The 21,430-nt window shown below is 37.0% G+C and overlaps 1 protein-coding gene across 1 annotated transcript in view; it reads right to left on the bottom strand.

Annotated features, from left to right (window-relative positions):
- Nucleotides 1–478: 478 nt before the first annotated feature.
- FAM126B (family with sequence similarity 126 member B) overlaps nucleotides 479–21,430 on the bottom strand; it is a 39,299-nt gene continuing 18,347 nt past the window's right edge. The window contains exons 4-12 of the mRNA XM_015820793.1: nucleotides 20,141–20,320; nucleotides 19,396–19,476; nucleotides 19,094–19,209; nucleotides 16,800–16,895; nucleotides 11,247–11,363; nucleotides 9,766–9,853; nucleotides 7,221–7,380; nucleotides 5,831–5,998; nucleotides 479–1,252 (exon numbers count right to left, since the gene is read on the bottom strand). Of these exons, the coding sequence (XP_015676279.1) occupies nucleotides 654–1,252; nucleotides 5,831–5,998; nucleotides 7,221–7,380; nucleotides 9,766–9,853; nucleotides 11,247–11,363; nucleotides 16,800–16,895; nucleotides 19,094–19,209; nucleotides 19,396–19,476; nucleotides 20,141–20,320 (1,605 nt within the window). The 3' untranslated portion in view covers nucleotides 479–653. The remainder of the gene's footprint in view (nucleotides 1,253–5,830; nucleotides 5,999–7,220; nucleotides 7,381–9,765; nucleotides 9,854–11,246; nucleotides 11,364–16,799; nucleotides 16,896–19,093; nucleotides 19,210–19,395; nucleotides 19,477–20,140; nucleotides 20,321–21,430) is intronic.

Below are 21,430 nucleotides of genomic sequence, written 5' to 3'. Positions count from 1 at the left end.
AACTTCCTGGTCATATATACATGTCTCAGTAGTTGAACATTAAGCTTGGGAGGGCAAGAGTGGATGGATGGAAGAGGAAGACTACTCTAATGTTCATGACAAAGTGCATTTCAACCACCATCAGAAGCAGTGACAATTTTTCTCTCCCACAGAATTGATTGCACTAACTCAGAGGTCCAAAGTCCTACTAGAATCTCTGAGGCACTCTTGGTTCCAAGAGACAAAAAAAAATCACCATTCATTAGTCTTTGCAGAACTTTAGACCGAGAAAACTAACCCGTTTATTATTTCTCAGGAAAGCCGAAGCTTCATTTTGATAGGGATCATATTCTCCATTTCCTTCAATCTTCTCAAGACTCACAGTGTTGAAATGGGAACTGATCTGCCTATAATGGATTGCACATCACCCAAGGAGAACCAAAGGCTTGGAAAAGGCATAAAGTATATTTTATACTGTTTCACAATGACATTTATGGGAGAGGGGGCGAAAACATGAGGTTTTATTGCTGTTTCAGTACAAAATATAGTATAGTATCTAAATGAATTGAACAACATCACAGAAGCCAGGATTTTCAGATGATAGGATGAAGATTGTGGATGTTGCTCAAAAAAGAATTGGACAAATGGAAAAAATATAGGAAGGTATAAACAAGTTAAACTTGAGATATTAGTTGCATATTGAAACTTGGGGATCGGGACTGCTTAGTCAGAGGAGCTCCTGGTGAGTGGACATCTTTACCATTTCCAGCTTGATTTAACCGGTCCTCTTGTAGACTAATGGTTGAAAAACGATTGGAGTTGCCAGCTGCTAAGTTAGTAACACCATCACCGCCAATACCAACATTGGAACCCATCTGACTACCATTCACATAGTCAAACGATTTACTGGAAGAAGCACTTGCAGTTCGTATCAGGCTTACACTGCTGGCTTTTGGTACCACCTGCCCAGGAGGCAAACTCAAATGTTTCTTTGTGGGAGTAATTTCAATTGCATCTGTACTGAGGTCAACTGACTGGTGTAGGTACTGCTTATGGGCAGATTCTCGAGGGCTGTCTGTGGATTTGGTAGCCAAGATGATCTCCTTATCCTTGGCCAAAAGCCCAGCAACTCCTTTTCTTAAACTGGCTCTCTGAGATGTGGATGAAGGTTTGGTCCCATGTGGCTGGCTGCTAAGTGATGCCCCAGAGGAAAACCCTTCGTCAGCATCATTGAAGTTCACAGACTCTTCTCTTCCACTGACTCCGTCACCATCTGAAAATATCAAAGACCCCAGATTAAGAAATTACTATACTATGATTCAATTTCAAAAACGGGTAGGATTGCACTTTTTTTTTTTTTTAAGCAAAATCATGTTGCAAACATTTTGGAGAAACTTAAACTTCAAGTTCCAGTGTTTTTGTTGTAATTGTTTTTATACTGCAGTCTGGAACAGAATGAATTTGTTACACAATGCTTAAATGGATTAGCTTTCTAAAAAAAAAATTGTGTCTAGGACTGTGTCCATAAGAATAACCTTTCTCAAAAAGTCATAAACCATTCATGTTATACTATACATCTACTAATATGTAAATTATAATAATAAATTTGTATATGCCTATAATCGTATTAATAAGCGTATTAAATACTGTATAGAGAACGTCTACCTCTGAGGAATGCTTATCTTCCTGGCATTCTCAGTGCTAAAGCTCAACCTAGAATGTCTGTGCTGGTACATAAAATTAAGTCAGAATTCATTTAAATAAAGAATAATCAGTTCTTCGGCCACTTTTTAGTTTGTTTGATTTCATTTTTTCCACTCTAACTCAAATTGTACCTCTGCCTATCCTAAATGCCAAAGGGGCAGTTCTACTTCAGTATTTGTAGGGGTTCTATGAAATGGAGATTTTGATGCATGCAAGTATTCCTGAATGTCAGCATCTGAGTATTAGTTTATGTCTGTATTTAACAGTGTGTGCATGTGTCACTGTGGGGTTTTGTAAGAATGTTTTTGCCTATCAGAGTTGCACTGGATAGTAAGATGAGTGGCATATAAATTTAATTAAATATACATTTTTTTATTTTTTTTTATTTCTGGACAGTTACAAACACTGACCCATTATCATGGAATTAGCACAATATGTATTATAAACAAGAGAACAGATTATTTACAGAGCAAAAGCAAGTCTCCATAGCTGATGCTGTGTCTGTAAAATTTTATTTATTTTTAGCTAACCAAGTGCTCTCAGATCATTCTATCTTCTAATTAATGCTTTGGACACCATTGTTCTAACTTAATACATAATTAAGCAATACTGTTCTGTTTTGTACAGTAATCCTCAGCTTACAATTATCCTGACATACATCACTTCTCCATGTCAAAAATCTCCTCTGCAAAGTAATTATATTGACAAATGGAAACATGCAGAATTAAATCTGACAGCTGAGAGAATGCCCATTTTACAGACTGAAAGGATTTTTTTTTCTATTTTCTCAGCAATACTGACTCACTTACTTCATCAGTTTAACACTTCAAACATTAACAGTGCCCTGTAAAATAAGAAGGCCCCTTAGATTAAAAGAAAAAGAAAATGTTCCTTTTAAAATATTATGTTTAAAAAAACAAGCCACTTTGCATATGGTATTCTTCACACAAAAAGTTAAAAAGCCATTTGAAATAAAAGAAAGTCCTGAAAGCAAATGTGCCTTTTAGACTCTTTTATTGGACCACCATGCAAAGCTAAGTGAAGGGGACTTTGATTGAGCAGCAGCAGCAGTGGCCGCCTTCCCAGCACCGCCTCTCTTAGCCCCTCCTTACTTTAACGGAGAGAACACAGTCACCAGAGGTGTTTCCAAGTCAATTTCCATGGATACAATTTAAGCCTTACAATCATTTTGCAAGGATAAAATAGCATAAAGTGGAAGAGATATTTGTCACTATTGCGATTTGTCAATGATGTTTGCAACATTATTATTTAGTATAATTAATAAAAGTATCCCTTCCATTCAGAGAAAAGAATCAGAGAGGCTCGGCGTTAATTTTCCAAATGCCACCACCATGCAGAGGCCAAGGCAGCTCAGCAGTGCTTGGAAAGTGAAAAAGGAGGAAAACAACATGCAAGGTAGGATCTCACAAGCCATCATCACGTATTCAGAACTTCGATTTGGGCAATATACAGATTTACTAATGACTATAAATATACTCCTTGACTTCAATGGGAACAAAGTCATTTGGGGAAAAGCTTATTTTTCTCAAACAAAAAAAGTTCAAGTATACTCTGAACCAAAGTCTTTGTAGACAATAAAGCTTGTCAGAGAAACATAAACTCAAAAAGATATTTCAACCATTTTTTTCTCCTGCTGAAATATTTTTTAAATCAATGTTAGCTCTGCCCTCAACAGGTACAGGGTTCATCAATGCTCCCAACATTATTATTCATATTTAAAGCTTCTCTTACATAATCGGTGTAAGAGGAGTATACACACACTAATCCTGTCAGCATTATGATTCTACTTTTTATTAACTTACAGAGAATATTTACAAGCATTTTGCTATAAAGACTGGAATATTTAAAATCAAGGATAAATCAGAAAGTTCAAATGAAAACAATTCTATTATGATCGTAGAGCAGCATAATAAGAAAGATAAGGTTGTGTCATTTTGTTTACACAATTTTAAAAAGAAGGAATATTTATGAATTTCATGCAAAATCAGCAAGATCACCAAAAGAGAGTAATTTAACAAACTGTGATTTCCTTTTATGATTAAGACAATGCCAATCTTTTCCTATCTCAGATCACAAAAAAAAACAAATTTGTTCACAAAAAATATGATTTTTAAAATATTTTTGTGTGTATGTTATGTTCACTTTATTTATCAAGAAAACATTTAAGCAACAATACATAATCTAAATATATCTAACATATTAAAGAAAGAAGTACTGTGGCATCGAAGCAATTCTTTTTCAAAAGAAGATTTGAGAATTTGTCTGGGAATTTCTGCACCTTCTTCTGGTCATGCACATGCAACGTGTAGTTAGTACAACAAAATTAAACCAGTGGGGAAAAAGTTGTGGTTAGGGCTCATTTACTGACCATGCTCAGATTCACTCAGTTGTAGGAGTAAATTCTGTATTTCATGCTTCCATTGTTTTCCAATAACGCCTCTCTTCTTTGGACACTGTGAACTTTCTGATTGCACATGATGGATTCAGATGCAATAAATAAGGAATCCTAATTCTAACGCTAACTCTAAAGGGTTTGTTTGCTTGTTTGTTTTGCTGTCAGCTTGTCAGGCGCAAGAAATCAGGAGCCAAGACGGTTCAAATGAATACAGGTTTAATGCATGTTTTCTACAAGACTCTGAACTACTAATAGTCCAAGCAAATTGGCAGTAGATAAGAGTCAACGGAATTCAAGGTGGGCTGGACTTAGATCTCTTGTGGGTGCGAAGGGACTCGAGATTGATGATGACGTGCTTGACCCCTCCCTCGGGCTCAGCTTGGTCATCTCCTACATAGCTTTCCTTGGAGTAACTGTGAAGCACGTACAGCACATAATTTGCAAATGTTATTAAAGTCTTAAAATATCAGCCATGCCAAAAAGACTACACTAAAGACAGAAGAGAAGCACTATAGAAATAAATCAGGGAGATATGCAGATTAGCAAAGGATAAATTTATAATTATAACTTAGAATGCATTGCTATCTGAATACTTCTGCACCAGGACCAAGGGGACAGTAGGTTAAGGACGTGCACCGAATAAAATGAGAATCTCTTAGTAAAGAGTTAATATGAAGAATACCACTATACAGGGCTATTAAGATTTTTTTTTCTCTCTTCAAGTTTATACTATGCTACCTTGAGACACAATCCTATAAATAGCACAATGGCAATTTAATTCCACTTCAATCCACTGAGCAGGTGATTAAACATTTCAATGAACTGGAAGTTTGGTGTATAAAATAGTTAAGAGAAATGTTCCCCCTTCCCTTCTAATACTAAATTATAGTTAAATCATTGTATATGCTGTAAAGCTTTCCAGGTGGTGAAAACAGCATCAACAGTTATATTTGACACTTTTTTAATTGTATATATACATTTGTATGTATACAAATGTATATATGTATACATTTAGCATACTTCACATGCTCACTAAAAGGGTATTCCAGGATGTAATAGAATGAGTAGATGACCTTGGAGGATGAGAGAAAGAGATTGCCTATGGAACTATCAGACAAGAGGAGCTTAACTGTCTGAGGAAGAAACTTAGGAAGACCTGCCCTAATTGATCAGATGGTTAAAAGTAGCAGCGGAAAGTCTGTACATTCAGACTTACAAGATTGTTAAAATAGTCTTAAAATAAAGTAGATTTTGCTCATCTAGTCAGATTTCCTGTCTGGTTTACCCAGGACTGACATCCATCTTGAAATCTGAAGGTACAAAATTCCTGCCTTAGGGTCTTTCCTACATTTTTATTTCCTCTTGAGCATTAAGCGACTGCGGTCTCCTCCCTCTCTTGTGTGATTGTTCTCTAAGCAGTATCTTTCCCTCATCCCACAAGATCATCCACATATTCCAATAAAAGCGATCCCAAAGTTATCAGGTTATTTACCATGCTAAGCTAGATATTATACAGGTAGTCAAAGTCCAAAATGTTAGAATAAATAGTTCTAGCCCTAAAGCTAGGCATAAAGGGATATGTGCAGAAAGAAAGAAAGAAAGAGAAGGAAGTATACCTGTGGTCAATGGAACATACTCTAAAGCAAAAGGGAATTCTGCTTGGGAAGAAAGAGCCAGGATCCTCCCCAAGAAATGGCTTTACTGACTTATGCCACCTTATCTCTGTCCTACCCTCTTTTGTGGCTGGTGTCAAGTTGGGCTCCGGTGAGCCATGCTCAGGGGTCCTGAGCATCAGTACGTCCCACTCTTGCTTGCGTTTGATCCCTAGGTCTGTGGAGCCGTGCAGGATCGGAGATCCGGGAATGCTCATGTCAGCATCATTTGAGAAGTCAAAGCCATCTGGGATTCAACATATAATATTTTAGTGTCTTTCTACTCTTTCCCTAATCATTACAACCCAGGAAGGGAAATGAAGGTGTACACGGAACACACAAAACCACACCTGCACTTCTCTCAAAGAAAGTTGAACAGCATCATATAAATAAGTGGATATGATGTACCACGTGCAAGAAGACATAAGTGCAACACTTCTGCAGTAAGGCTGTACATGATGAAGGATTTGTAAAAAATGGAATTAAATGTTTTTATTATCAAGAATTCAGAATGAAAACAAAAAGCAGAATCAGCAAGTAGTGTACATAAATAAATATCTAACAAGGAATTTAACGTTTAATAAAAGTTCATATTTTATGTTTTTGCAGTCTACTATATATTTACCAATATAATTGATAAAAAAATAATCAAACCATACAAAGGACAAACTCTTCTAACAGAAATTGGTATGTTTCCAATTTAACATTTGTTTTTCTTTTTGCTGGCAGGAGTGACTTTAAAAGATTTGAAGTTGTTGCCTATGGAAACTAAAAGATTCTTAAATTATCCCGCACACAAAATACTTGAGATTTATCATTAGGTTTGCAGAGCACAGTTCCTGAAAACATTAGTAAGAATTAATATTAAAATACCAGTTACCATTTTATAAATGAAAAAACAAAGATAACATTTTCCATATTGTCCAGTTTCTGTTGCTATTTTGGAATTTTATACATACACACACCTCTATACCATTTTTTTTTTAAAAAAAAAAACAGCAATACACATCCCCAGGTCAGTTATAGATTGTACATTGTGAAATAGTTTGAAAAAGAACAAAAATTCTAAATTTTTAGAAATCCAGCTGGATTTGCCCACGAATTGTAAAAACTGTTCACACCATCAAAATAATTACCTTCTCAACAATTTTTTAAAACGCAGAAAGATCTAACCCACTGAAAGTAGAAAGTAATTACAAAAATTTTAAAGTGCCATTCAATTTCCATACCATCATATACCACTTCAATCACTTAAGCTTTTCTAGATTTCCCAAAACATAAAATAGGAAGAATTCTTACTTCATTATAGTGTGCAGTCATGATTCCATATTTGTACATATACATAGGTAATTATTTTCTGTATGTCTATTTACCTGAAACTAATGATCAAACTCAGGCTTAGAAGCTAATATTTGCCAGTGGAGAGGAATGATACCATATTACCATCTTCACTTTGCATTATAAATTACCTTCTCTTCGCCAGCGATGTCGGCGGATTGAAGCTGTTGTAATAGCTGTCCGAGAAATTCTTGGCACTGTTGGAGTAACCTCTACTTTCAAAACCTTCTGTCCTCCTTGTGATGCATCAGGAGCATCAAAAGGTAATGAATTCTTCATTGCATTTGCAACCTATTACAACAGTAAAACACTGTGTAAGTGTCAGGAACATAAGATCAGGTCCATACGTGAAGGTCCAATTAAACTGATTTATTGCTGCTCCTGCCTATGCACAGGAATATTTTCAGCTAACGGTTAGCACCTACTAGGAGTTGCAATGCTGTTTCCAGCGGCATTAAATGGGGAAGGCTTCTTTATAATATCTGGCTAAGCAAACCAACCACTCTTTGTCCATCATAATAAACTATGTAGGGTTCATTAAAAATGAAAGGGAATGCTTTTGATTTTCTGGGAGCCATATCGGGGAAAGTGGGAGCTTCTCAGCTCCAGAGTATGCATACAACCTTAAAACCATGTAGAATTCTTTTCAGTCATATATGCGGTTTAAAATGTATGAAATTTGCTTTACTAAAAAAAAAAAAAAATCCAGAAGGCTGAAGGTCACTGACAGACATCCTGTTTTACGACTAAGGCTAGGATATAGACTGAATTATAAGGAGGCAAGCACCTTACTTTTCTTTTTTAATAAAAAGGAGACCAAGAAAGCGAAACATTTAAAGTAAAAATTCAGAATAGAATGGAGAGAGGTACAGCAAGTATAAACTTTTTTAAAAAGATGGATTTTTTATTAATATTATTAAGTATATTAATATTAATAATATACTTAGTATGTTATTACAATATGAGCAAATCAAAAAAGACTTTCCATCAGATTAGTGTTTGCCTCAGCTTTTTCAATTTTGGTCAAAAACAAAAGCTGAATTCAAATAAATTCAATCTACCTTTAGGCTTTTTAATATATTACAGGAAGCTTATCAGCAGAATTAATTTTTTTTATTAAAAATCAATTTTGTAGTGCATTTATTTATTTACTAAAGGAACATTTAGTAACAAAATAAGCATTCAAATTGTTGTCTTCGGAAGTATATTATAATCTAGCCAGCAATTCATCAAGCAAGCATTTAACTTAATCTAAAGGAAAGATTTAAAAAAAATCCAATCTCATTTGGTAAGGTGATTCCCTTGCAAAAAAATTAACATTTAATTAAATCTGGGCAAAGCATACACACATTTTCTTCCAAATTGTACAAGAGTCCATACCCCTATGTTTTCTTTTTGTGAAGTATATTCAGAACTTAGCTTCTGTTTTTTATCTTACAAAGATCAGTTCTTAGTAATTTCAAGACAAATTACTCTACCCACCACCATTCTAGAAGAGAAAGCTATACTGAGGGTTCATAGAGAGGATGGTTACTGGGGCAATGTGGCTTGCCAGGATAAGACTTTAGCCCTTTCAGTGTCTCTTTAAACAGGCAGAAACCAATCTGCTGGGCATGATTGTAAGTAAAGAAAAACAAATGACATAGGAAAATGGACATTTTCTTTTTTTTCAAGATCTTGTTTATGTATCTAGCAAAAGGCCAGTGATTTGAACTGCAATCGACCTACGTTCATAAAAGGTGGAGGGGAAAAGGAAGATTATGCCACTTCTTAAAATAATTATCATGCTGTTCAAGTTCAGAGAGAGGTCCAATTCAAGTTGTACCATAATTACTAGACTGTTAGCATCTAAACGTATGCTTGTCAAGTAATTCTGTAAGTCTTCCCAACAGATATGCAAAATGCAGATAAACAAGCATTCAGGTAGTCCTCAACTTACAACCACAGTTCAGCCCAAGATTTCTGCTGCTAAGCGAGACAGTTGTTGAGTTCTGCCCCATTTAACAACTTCTCTTATCCCAGTTGTTAAGTGAATCACTGCAGCTGTTAAGTTAGTAACACAGTTGTTAAGCGAATTGGCTTCCTCGTTGACTTTGCTTGTCAGAAGGTCGCAAAAGGAGATCACGTGACCCTGGGACACTGCAACTGTCATAAACATGACCCAGTTACTAAGCATCCGAATTTTGATCACGTGACCATGAGGATGCCGCAACGACTGTAAGTGTGAAAAACAGTCGTAAGTCACTTTTTTCAGTGCCAATGACTTCAAACCATCCTAAACAAATGGTTGTTAAGTTCAGGACTACTGTATACATGAACAATACACAAGTGCACATCTGCATGGTTCACAAAAGAGCACTTTCAATAAGCACACTGCAAGTAGCAGTCAAACAATGGTTGCAAGTAATATAGCTCTAATTATTCCTCTTTTTTAACCAATATTCTGCTAATCTTTGCCTTATAAGAGAGTGGGGAACTCTGGATTACAGCCAAGTGGATGAAATCAAAGTTTACAATTTATCATGACATTTTGTTACAATGGTGCACAAAGTATTCTGCTGAAGGTTCCTTTGGAAGATTTCAGAATATTACATAAGTCATTCAGAGTTCACTATTAATATTACAATTATATGCACAATTTAAACCTCATGAATAGATTACAGCCTATCCCCTTACCAGCAGTGGCTGAGAATAGAGTTCAAGCTGAGCTCGATATATTATATCATCTAGCGTTTCCTGACCAAGTTCCCATTGTCCATTGTAGCTATATATGGATGCAAAGGAAATAACACAGTGCATTATTTTTATGATTGTGAGCTTTCCCCCTATCAGTTAACTTCCAAATAGACCCTTTTCTGCTGCCTTGATTTTGCTAGTGCTAGCTGTAAGATCTTATGTAAAAAGCTGACTCCTGGGTACAATTCTTCCTTGCTCTATCTGTACATTTCAGTCAGGATAATTTCATTACTAACATTTTTGACATAGGAAACAAAGGGATGTTAATAATAACTGAGCCACTTCACCAGTTCACCCATCCCCTGGGGTCCCCAGTTCTGTAGGCATAACCAGGTCTTAAGGGACTTCAAAAGTTCAGAAATGAACGTCACCTCAGGGGGAGAATATTCCACAACATAAGCACACAACAAAAAAGGCCTGATGCCTAGGGCCTACCAAATACAGCTCCCTAGATGATGAAACCCATAACATGCCGTGGTAGCACAGCGGTTAGAATGCCGACTGCCAGCAGTTCTGCAGTTCAAGACTCGGCCTTCCATCTTTCAAAGGTTGGTAAAATGAGGACCCAGATTGTTGGGGGCGACACGCTGACTCTGTAAACTGCTTAGAGAGGGCTGTAAAGCACTGTGAAGCGGTATGTAAGTCTAAGTGCTATTGTGATCCCACAAATACCCATGCCATGAAAGCTTTAAAGATTAACATGAGCACCTTGAATTGGGCCTAGAAATAAACTTGTAATTAATGCAGCTTGTGAAGCAGAGATATAATGTGTGTTCGCTGCATTTTGCACCAGCCAAAGTTTCTGGATATTCTTCAAGGGCAATCTTATGTACAGCGCATTACAGTAGTTCAACTGTGAGGTGACCAAGGCGGGAGTGACCATGAGTAAGACCCCTCAATCTAGGAAAGGTGCAACTGATAATAATCAAGTAGAAGCTTTCCAGAGTTAAACAATTTCATAACAAATGTAAGTTACCATTTTTCACAGCAAAACATAGCACAAATATTATAATCATTATCATCATCATTTTAGCCACTGTCTATCCATTGCAGGACGAAGGCCTTATCCGCATGTTTCCAACCTATACAGTCCTGAGCTATCTTTTGCCATTATAATAAGAAAGAAAAAAAATGAAAAAAAAGGTGTTAAGTACTCTGCTAGAGGATTACTCAGGTGGTTCCCTTCCATTCACTGCTGTTTTTTAAACTGGACAAAATGTATGCACACTCACTTGCATTTAGACCAATGAAATATTTTCAAAGGGCAGCTAACTAATAAGGCAGAAAAATTGCCTGATAGAACTCTGCTGTCCACTGTTATTACTTTTAAAAAAAATTACGTTACATTTTATTCCTGTAAAAATATGAATAATTTGCTCCAAAACAAAGAACTGTTCCTTATCCAAAGTTTAGATACATACACAGCATAATAGATTCCAGTGAGTAACTGAACCATGAAGTCAGGATCCAGTACCACTCTGCAGCCATCTTCCTTCCAGCATTTTTCATTTTGTCGTGGAAATCCACTCACACAGAGCCTGAAAAACATACAAGCAGTTCTAAAAATTAAATCTTTATCTTTTGAGTAAGTACATTTTCATATTTTAAATTTTGTATACAAAATTCTAAGCTACAAACCAAGATATTTCAATTATAATATTCATTTTTTAGTTTATGTACAGTTATGTGTTTTTTATAGTCCAGGGTGGTATATATTATTGTGAGAAAACTACTCACTTAAATTAGAAACCAAAGTATTTGAAGATAGATGCAACAAAGTATGGGTAGTCCTTGTTTAGCAACCGTTCACTGTTAGATGGTGACTTACAACAGTCCTCACACTGACAACTAATGCAGTCAGGTGATCAAAATTTGGGTGTTTGGCAAGTGGCATGTATTTATGATGGCTGCAGGGTCACATAATTGCTTTTTGCAATCTTTCCAGCCAGCTTCTGATAAGCAAAGTCAATGCGAAAAGCCGAATTCACTTAATGATTGCACGATTCACTTAATAACTGCAGTAATTTGTGCTGTTGTTAATATATTTAATTTTGTAATATCTACATAAACACTTAATTAAGACGTGCCACTAAAATAATCCTGTATCTATATAAAACCACAATGAAAGATGGTTACAATATCAGGGGATGACATAGTAGAAAGTGACTATTATCATTCACAATATTTCCTACTTTATGAAATTTTGCCTGAAAACATCCTACCATCACAAACTTGATTTTTGTAGAAGCCCCCAATCTATTCCCACTGAAATCTCTCAGCAATTATTTCTGCAGTTCAGTATCAGTCTCAATCAAATTACATCTAATCACAATTATGAAAAGTATCCAAGTAACAATCTTCAATGTCCACCTAACATTTACCTGCAGCAAGAAAAAAACTGAAATCCAGCCAAAGCCTAAGTCACGAATATCCTTTTAACAATAAATTAAAATTTGGCCACCAAAAGGATTCTAAAGGGAGAAAAGCTGTAAGAGCGCACACATTAGACTCAAATACCAATTTTCCTCTGAAATAATAATAACTTTATTACGGTCATAGACCAGCAATAGACGTCACTTTTTACAATATATTAAAAAAATAGTACTGACATTAATAGTAAATAATAACATCCCTATTAAGAAAATACATGTTCTCAAAATGTTAGGGTCACTCCCTAGTTTACGTGAGTGGAAAGCTGATAAGTGTGTGAGTAAATATAATGTTCCAAAAATTATTAGAGATATCTCCAAAAGTTGGCACAAGTTGACGGCTATAAATCTGTAACCAATTTTTTTCTTGTGGACACTGCCGCAACACAGTATTTTGCCACTGCATGCGTGATAGAAGGGTTTGAGTCCTGGAGGATAAAGCCTACATAAAAATTGTCTGCCCTCCCTGGCAATCGCTCTAATAAGGGGAGAATATATGCTGACCTATAAACTCAGTATAACTCACAGTACAATAAAACATGTGAGATATCTTCGACTTCTCCTTTACCACATATACATACCCGTTCTGCTATTGGTGTTCTCTTATACCTGCCCTGGAGGAGTGCTGAGGGGAGAATGTTAAATCTGGCTCTGAAAAAAGCTATTCTTTGTTTTGGGAAGGTCAGATCATTCAGATATCTTGCCGATTCCCACACACCCTGTTTGATTCTGTCCCTACTGTGGCAAGCCAACCTATTTAGTTCTTCTTGGAACTCCATGTCCTTCATTCTATTGAATACTACTTGTTTTGCTTGGTCAAAGCCTAGGGACATTAAGAATACCGAAGAGAGCCCATAAGAGCCCAGTTTATGATCTATCGCCTGCTTCCAGGGGGAGGAGAAGTTGTCAGTCAGCACTAACGGGGACAATCCCTCTGGAAAGAAATGCATTTTAAGCCAGTGAATGATCATCATCTTCCAGGCTCTTACCTGGATTTGGGGCATGCCTGTCTCAATTCTTAATTGGGCATTTGGGGTTCCTTTGGGTGCAGCTAAGATGGCTCGCAGGAATTTGGTTTGTATGGTTTCAAGCAAGTTTTTCTTTGCAAGGATTCCTATTTGTGCCCCATATAGAATTTGTGCCAATGTTTTGGCCTCGAAAAGTTTTAAGGCAGCAGGTACTAATTGACCTCTGCCTGTGTAAAAGTAATGTTTAATTGCATTTAAGGACCTATTGGCTGCTTGCAATGTATGATCCAGGTGTGTCTTCTATGTCCCTTGCAAGTGGAAAACCACCCCAAGGTATCTAAATGTTCTAACCTGTTTCAAACTATGTCCTTCTATTTTCCAGGAGTATTGGCTGGGTCTTTTAGCAAAAACTAAAATTTTTGATTTATCAAAGTTAAGGACCAACTTGTTCTGTCTGCAGTAGCCAAGTGTTGTCCTAATTGCTCTCTTCAGTCCTACAGGAGTTTGTGAAATAATGACCGCATCGTCGGCATATAGAAGCATTGGGATTTTGCAATGTGCTAAGTTGGGCGGATGCAGATCAGGGTTCTGTAAGAGATCGATCAGGGGGTTGATATAGAAGTTAAAAAGGGAGGGGGACAGGATGCAACCCTGCCGTACCCCTTTTTGTACCCTTACTGAGCCGGTTAAAGTCCCTTGAGGATTACACCTCACTTTCAAGGTGGAATTGGCGTACAATTGTTGTATGAGGAAAAGGAGGCGTTTATCGATAGTAGTGCCTTTTAATTTCTCCCATAGGGTGTTCCTAGATATTGAGTCGAAGTCCTGCTTAAAATCAAGGAAGAGAGGATAAAATCACAAAAAGAGAGGATTTTTTTAATATATGTATTTTTGTACTAGATGGTGAAGTACCAAGATATCATCCACCGTTGATCTTCCTTCTCTAAAACCGGCTTGTTCATCTTTAATTATCCCCCCCCCAAAAAAAATTAGCCAATCCTGAAGTTTATAATTTAGGTGTTTGGCATACATTTTACTAATAACACTCAGAAGACTAATGGGTCTATAATTGCCTGGGTCATTTCTACTACCTTTTCTATAGATTGGTATGATAATTGCTAATCCCCAATCTCTTGGCATATGTGCCATTCTATCTATAAATGTAAACAGAGATGCTAAAAGGGGAGCCCACCAACCGGGATTATTTTTTATTATTTCTGGCAGGATATTGTCAGCACCAGATGCCTTATTAGCCTTGAGGGCTCCAATCAATCGGGATATCTCGCCTGGTGTAACAGGGGGCCAATAAGGGGTTTGGTCCAAATTAATTTGGCTCTCATTAGTTACATAGTCGGGGTCTGCATATAGCTCTCTAAAATATTCTTCCCAGGCATGGATTGGTACCTGATTAGTTGGAGGTAGGGGGGATTTCCCCAATCCTCTGGTGATGTGCCAAAAAAGGGATGTATTTTTTGTCCTGACTGATGCAATTAGTCTATGCAAGACTCCTTCAGAGCCGCCCTTTTCTTTCCTTTTAGAAGAGTCTTACATTGTGCCTTCAACTGCTTTAAGCAGTGAGTGTGATCCTCAGAAGGGGCATTTTTACTTTTTCTGTATTCCTTGTTATATGTTTTTTTTTAGTTGCACGCAATCCCTGTCAAACCATTTTTTATTCTTTAAAACCGGCTTTTTGGGGTGAGCTAGTATTCTGTTAGTGAGAACCGATTTCAAATTTAAAATGAAAGTTTCAAACCCCTCTAAGTATGATCCTTCAAACTTATTCCTTAATAGAGATGTATGTAGTTCTATGGTTTCTGGGGCTAACATCCATTTAGTAACTTCCTTTGCATTTTTCTCTGTCCATTTAATTTTGATCTGGGTATTTTGGTTCTCTAACCTGGGTAAATAGGTTGAGTCAGCCCTTAGCAGTTTCTGTGTAATGTAAAAGTAAGGATTAGTGGATCGTGATCGCTTTCCAGTTGCAAATCTACCTCCATCTTCTGCAGGAACTTCAGGAGGTCGTATGATATTATCCAATAATCAACTGTGGATGTTCTTCCTGCTCCCCGATACGTATAATCTGCTGGGTAGTCCTCCCATGTGGAACCATTAAGGATACAAAGGTCCAAGCATACAGTCATCTGTCTTACACACAGACCTGCCCAATTTGCCTTGGAGTCTTTAAATACCAATTTTCCTCTGAAAAGATTTTCAGCACCATGGCGCTGAAGTATCTTTTTCCTCTAAGGATATTCCACCTGTAACCCAAGCTTATCATTGGATTTTTAGAATGGATTCATTAAAGGCATGGATCCAGTATAGCAGGGGTGTCAAACTGCCGGCCCGCAGGCCGGTTTCATCATAATGGAACTGCACCCACCCCATTGCCAGCAATGGCGAAAAAGCTCCAATACGTCGTGCGACGTCACGAGTTTGACATGCCTGCAGTATATGCTTGGCACAAATATTGCAGAACTAGAAAATAGTTGTTGATTCATCTTTGTGGGAAAAGACATATAAAAAGTGAAATGAAACAGGAAATAAACTAATGACAATCAAGAGTGTATAGACCCTTTTCATATTGCTTCTGTTTTTGTCATAAATTTATCTAGATCCTTTAAAGCAATGGTCCCCAACCTTTTTGGCTACACGGACCAGCGGCAGGGGAAGAGATGGTTTTGTGCACGCAACAAAATCTAACACATATGCAAATAAAGCTCTGCATGTTTGCCCACTGCTTGAGCGGCCTGGTTCCCAACAGGTCATGGACCAGTAACGGTCCACGGCTTGAGGGTTGGGGACCCCTGCATTAGAGGTTGGCTTAGAAAGTAGACTACATATTAGCTATTTCCATTGCTAACCAGGTTAAAAAAAAATGATGCTCCATAAGATCTGTTTTGGATAATCTTCATTAAAACTGAGTTTTCCGAATGGGACATGGACTTTTCTCATTTATCTTAATTCATCTTAGCATCACACAGAAAACAACAACAATAAAAGAGATATGGAACAACATATATGGTTCAATCCCCATAAGGGAAGTTGGTTCAATCCTTCCCTAATGGAAGGATAACTGATGAAACCTGCATCTTGATGTTGCAGTACAAACACTATCTTATACATATGTATCTGCACTGTTGTGGCACTAATACAAAAGGACACAGCTTGCATCATGATCATCATGGTCCATGTTTTGTTATTTGGCATCATGTTTTGAAAAGTATGTTTTATAAGTTACCCTCCACTACTACATCTCAATGACATCCATAAAACCCAGCTCCATTCCACACACAGGAGAAGCCATGATCCTTTTTTCTTCCTACAGTAAATTAGGAAAATTTAATTTTTCTTTATCTAATTTAATGGAGACAATGTGAAGAATCTAAGTTTCTACACCTGTAATAAAGCAACTCACTACATTTACATATGCAAATAAAAAAGCAGGGACAAATTATGGCAAATAATCAATATTCAAATATTGTCTCACGGGTGAATAAAACCTTTTTTCTTTTCATAACATTTAAAAAAACCCAATGAAAAACATTCCCCTCAACCATACCAAGTGCATCATTCTTACCTAGAACCCATCTTGCAAAGCGACTGATAGGAAGAGGCAGGCATATAGACAATAGCAGAATTATAGCACAGCATAAGAAAGCTCAGCACTTCAAACCTAGAGAGACAAAATGGAACAGATTGAAATAGTTAATATTCTATTGCAAAACCATTCTTATTGACAGATTTAAAAAAGTAACAAAATAGTTCTCTTTTGAGTTCACTTCATTTGGATTTGATATAGTAGTCTTGGAAGATACAATAGAACAATTAAATATCCAACCACAAAAATATTTTCAACTGAGGAAGGCAGCAGGATGGAATTGGAGCTCTACTGAAAGTCATAGTAGACTCAGCCTTGGAAGGCAGGCAAGGTGTCTGCTCCAGATGTGCCAAATAAATGTTATCACTGGGAACTGGCAAACAAACATCTGAGGCTCTGCCGGCACTCATCAGGAACAGCTGTGTAATGATTAGAAAATGAGGATTCCAAGTTACATAAGAGTGATCGCTAGTTAGCAAACCTCTGTTGGGAGCAACAAATCCAACCTGGGCTCCTTGTGCTTATGCCTCAAAAGTCTTGCATTCTGAAATGCTAATATTTTGACCTCAGACCTTCCCTGTGAACATAGCAGAGTGTGATTTGCTCACTGTGTGGGAGTTGGAATGATTGCAGGCAAGCTTCTGTGTGCTTGTGGACTTTGATGGTAAGTGTGCTCCCACATACGCGGACTGCCATGCTGCTAAATTTCCAATTTCATGGAGTAAACTACTGAAACTTAATCTCTATTGGTTTGCTTGGTCTAGAATAGGTGCCTATTAAAGATAAATTTTGACACTGCCTTATTCAGTCATATCAATCATGCTTGTCAAACCCCCAAAATCAGGATTACAACTAGTAACTGTCAGTCATTTAGTCTCTTAGGTATAGTCAGCAAACTGGACACAAGACACCTGAACTTGAAGTTGCTGGACTGGTTGTTCCAGAAGTAGGCTTTGGCTGATGAACAATCAGGACATAGTTTAGGACAATCCACATTCAATCACTGTATAGTGTTGCAGCACTTAATGACAAAATAATGAGTCAGCCAAGAGGGGCTCTATACACCGTCTTTCTTCATTTGATTCAATCTCTGGGGATAGACTTTGGGTGAACCTAACAACCTTCTTCACTGATCAAAGATTACTGCTTCTGATCATGAAATTACATGAAAACATTAATGCAAGTCAGATGCACTTCAGTTGTCTCTTTGTGTCAAAAAGGAAGGAAGCACAGCTGTATATTTCACTGAATTTCTTATGCCCAAAATGGGCATAATTTAATCTCAGTTTGCCTATGCTGATGAAATAGCTATTCTCTCTACAACTCAAGTGATAGGTGCATGGCCCAGATGGTATCTGGTGGAGAGGAAAGACTTACCATCACTTTATGACAAAAAAATATATATCTTGAATGACTTTTTCTCAGCTTGGAAGTAAAACACTGAGGTAGACCAGAGAAAGCATAACCTCACAGGGTTTCCCAGCTAATTATTTTATTAACACAGAACCATAGAATTAGAAGGGACCTAAGATGGCATCAAGTCAATCCCTGTACATTGCAGGATTCACTGTATCATCCCTATATCATCCACCTCCATTTGAAAATCTCCAGTGAAGGAGAAGAAACCATTCCATTTTTTAACCTATTCCACTGACTTACAGCTTCTCACTCTCACGATGTCTAATCTGAATCTACATCCTTAAAGTTCCATGCCATTAATTGTAGTCTTATCTTTCGAAACAACTGAGAACAAGTCGAAACCCTATACAATATTTGAATATTCAGATACCGTTTTTCACACTTGCAATCTTTCCAGAATCACTGTGATCATGTGATCAAAATTCAGGCGCTTGGCAACTGGTTCATATCTATGATGGCCGCAGTGTCCCAGGGTCATGTGATCACCTTTTGTGACCACATGACAAGCAAAGTCAATGAAGAAGCCAGATTAACTTAATCTTGCTACTAACTTAACAACTGCAGTAATTCACTTAACAACTATGGCAAGAAAGGTCGTAAAATGGGACAAACTCACTTAACAAATGTCATGCTGAACAACAGAAATGTTGGGCTCAATTGCCCTCGTAAGTCGAGGACTACCTGTATTTCAAAAGGTTATTAGAGAGTTTGGAAGGCACCCATTAGACTCTACCTAATAGACAAATCTAATATTTTCTGCTCTATTCAACTATCTCACACTTCAAAGTCAAGAAACATTTTTCATTTAAGATATTTGGACTGTTATGGTAAGATATACTACATCAGTCACTTACCTGTTTTGTGCAGTGAATGTTTCTCTTTGGGGATGAAGGTCACTATAAACGACTCTGATGAGGTCATGCTGACACAGGGCTCCTTCAGTCAAAGCCATGGATCCAATTGTAGAGGGCTTAGGGATTATAAAATGGTGACAATATTATTTAGGCATAATTTCAAGACACCACAAATAAAGTCTAACAAGAAGGAAGGTCTAATTTAGAAAGTCTAATTTAATATCAGCTGACAGCTTTCTCTTAGAAACAACTGTTACACCTACTTTCTTATCAGAAGTCTAAGAATAAGATTGTATTCTTACCTCATGGTAAATTGAAGGTTTTGATAAGGAAGGGATAGTAAAAGATAAAATTTTATTATTCCCATCTTTGTCAGCAATTTCCTATAGTAATATAAAAACATTTGGAAAGGTAAGTTAATATATATAATTATGTCATCTTAAAGCCAGCAAAATAAACATTCACGAAGTAAAAGAATAATCTTTTAATGGAAGATGAAGATTTTGTTTTAGCGACAGAGCAGGCTACAATTTGTAGAGCAGTGGGCTTTCCACAACTTTATTCCAGTTTATTCTGTCTTTATATTTAAAAAAATAAATAAGGTGACTTACAGGAAACATTAACATACAAATCACATACAAAAATTGGTAAGTTAACAAGCAGAGTAATATTCTTTGGAACCTCATCAGAACAACCAGTCTGGCAAGTCAGAAAACTGTCCGTGAGATATCAAAAATGATCACAGAGAGACAAATAGGCCTTTCTGAAGAAGACCTCATGCAAAGAAAGGCCTGGGATTTTCAGGGAATAATGCTCAGAAGGAAGGTTCAGTTTTATTTTACTCCTGAAAAATCTGAAGCCTAGCCTAATCATCTTCCTGTTTTGCTTAATGCTGAAAATCAACAAGAATTTATACTCTGTATTTTGTAGGCTGCTGTCAAATAGTGAGTATGTGATTTTAGTTATGCTGACTAGCCTATGGCTTCTCCACATTTTGAGCTGCATCAATTCAGAAGGTCAGTGCATTTTCATTGTAGTCCTACTTACCAAGTTGTAAATTCCTAGAAGTAGGGCTTCGATGCAACCATTGCTCTGCCTATCTTTGCTGACAGTAAGACGCAAATAAACCCAGATGAGTTCTGGCAAGAACTGTAAGGTGAACCTTTTGAGACGAACCTCAGAACTACGGTAAAGTTCAAAGAGTTGGTGGCAGACAGGTTCCAGAAACTGGAGGAGACAAATAATGATTGTTGTGGTTTATTCACTGATGTTGATCAATGTTGATGATGGCACGTTGCCAAAAGAATCATAGAGATGGAAAGGATCATTTAGGACATCAAATTGAACCATCAGTAAGTGTAGAAATCTAAATTAAAGCATCCCACACAGAGAGCCATGTAGTTTTCTCCTGAGCATATCTAATGAAAGATGGTCTACCAACCATCTTAGTAAGTGATTCCACTGTTGAACTGCTCTTATACTGAGCATGTTTTTGCCAAACTTTCACCTCAAATGAACTTTTATGAAGTCTTTCATTTGATGTCTTCAACTATGAAGTGACAGATTCTGACAACTACTGCATTACATTGTTTCAGGTATCTGAACTATTCTAATATATCCTATAACCTCATGTCTTGTCTTCTCAAAGCTAAACATAGGATTTCCCTCAATCTCACTTACAAGACTTAATTTCTGGTCCATTATCATCATCATCATCCCTTTTTCTGACCTTTCCCAGTATGCCTAAAAGTGTAGATAGGACTGATCACAGTATCAAAGCAAGATCTGGCCAATAGAACCATTGTTTTCAGTGCTTTTGAAACTATACTTCTGTTGAAGCGGTCTAAAATTGTATTTTCCTTTCTTTTACAGCTATGCTACACTGTAGTCTCTGACTCTGTGATGCAATGTGCACACGGAGGATCAGTGAATAAGAGTTTTGGCAATATAGAGCCAAATATCATTAAAGAGAGGACCAGATTAGAGACGGCATATTCCCAATTGGATGGGGAAGGAGGGGAGACTTTCAGGGTAACCATACCTTAGAATCTCTCAGGATATCTCTAGTAGGTTAGCAGATTATAGCTTTAGTTTGGCAAGAGTCTGTCCATGAGATATACGCAATAAAGGACTGACTCGATTGGATTTCACTGTGTCATTTTTGGCTTTGGACCTGACAGACTCTGATTATACCTTTTATATAGTTTGCTTCTGCCAATATAGTTTATCATTATCAAGCCAGGTATCCCCATTGATTAAAGAACTCTGCATCTGTCTGTGTTAAATTTCAGTCTCTTCAGCTTACTTGTCTGAACCATCACAAGTATTCTGAATTTT

The sequence above is a fragment of the Protobothrops mucrosquamatus genome, unplaced genomic scaffold (genome assembly GCF_001527695.2).
Source record: "Protobothrops mucrosquamatus isolate PMUCROS unplaced genomic scaffold, P.Mucros_1.0 scaffold1184, whole genome shotgun sequence".
Classification (NCBI taxonomy): Eukaryota; Metazoa; Chordata; class Lepidosauria; order Squamata; family Viperidae; genus Protobothrops; species Protobothrops mucrosquamatus.
The sequence above is the reverse complement of the archived record's forward strand: the minus strand, read 5'-3'. Positions and strand labels throughout refer to the sequence as shown.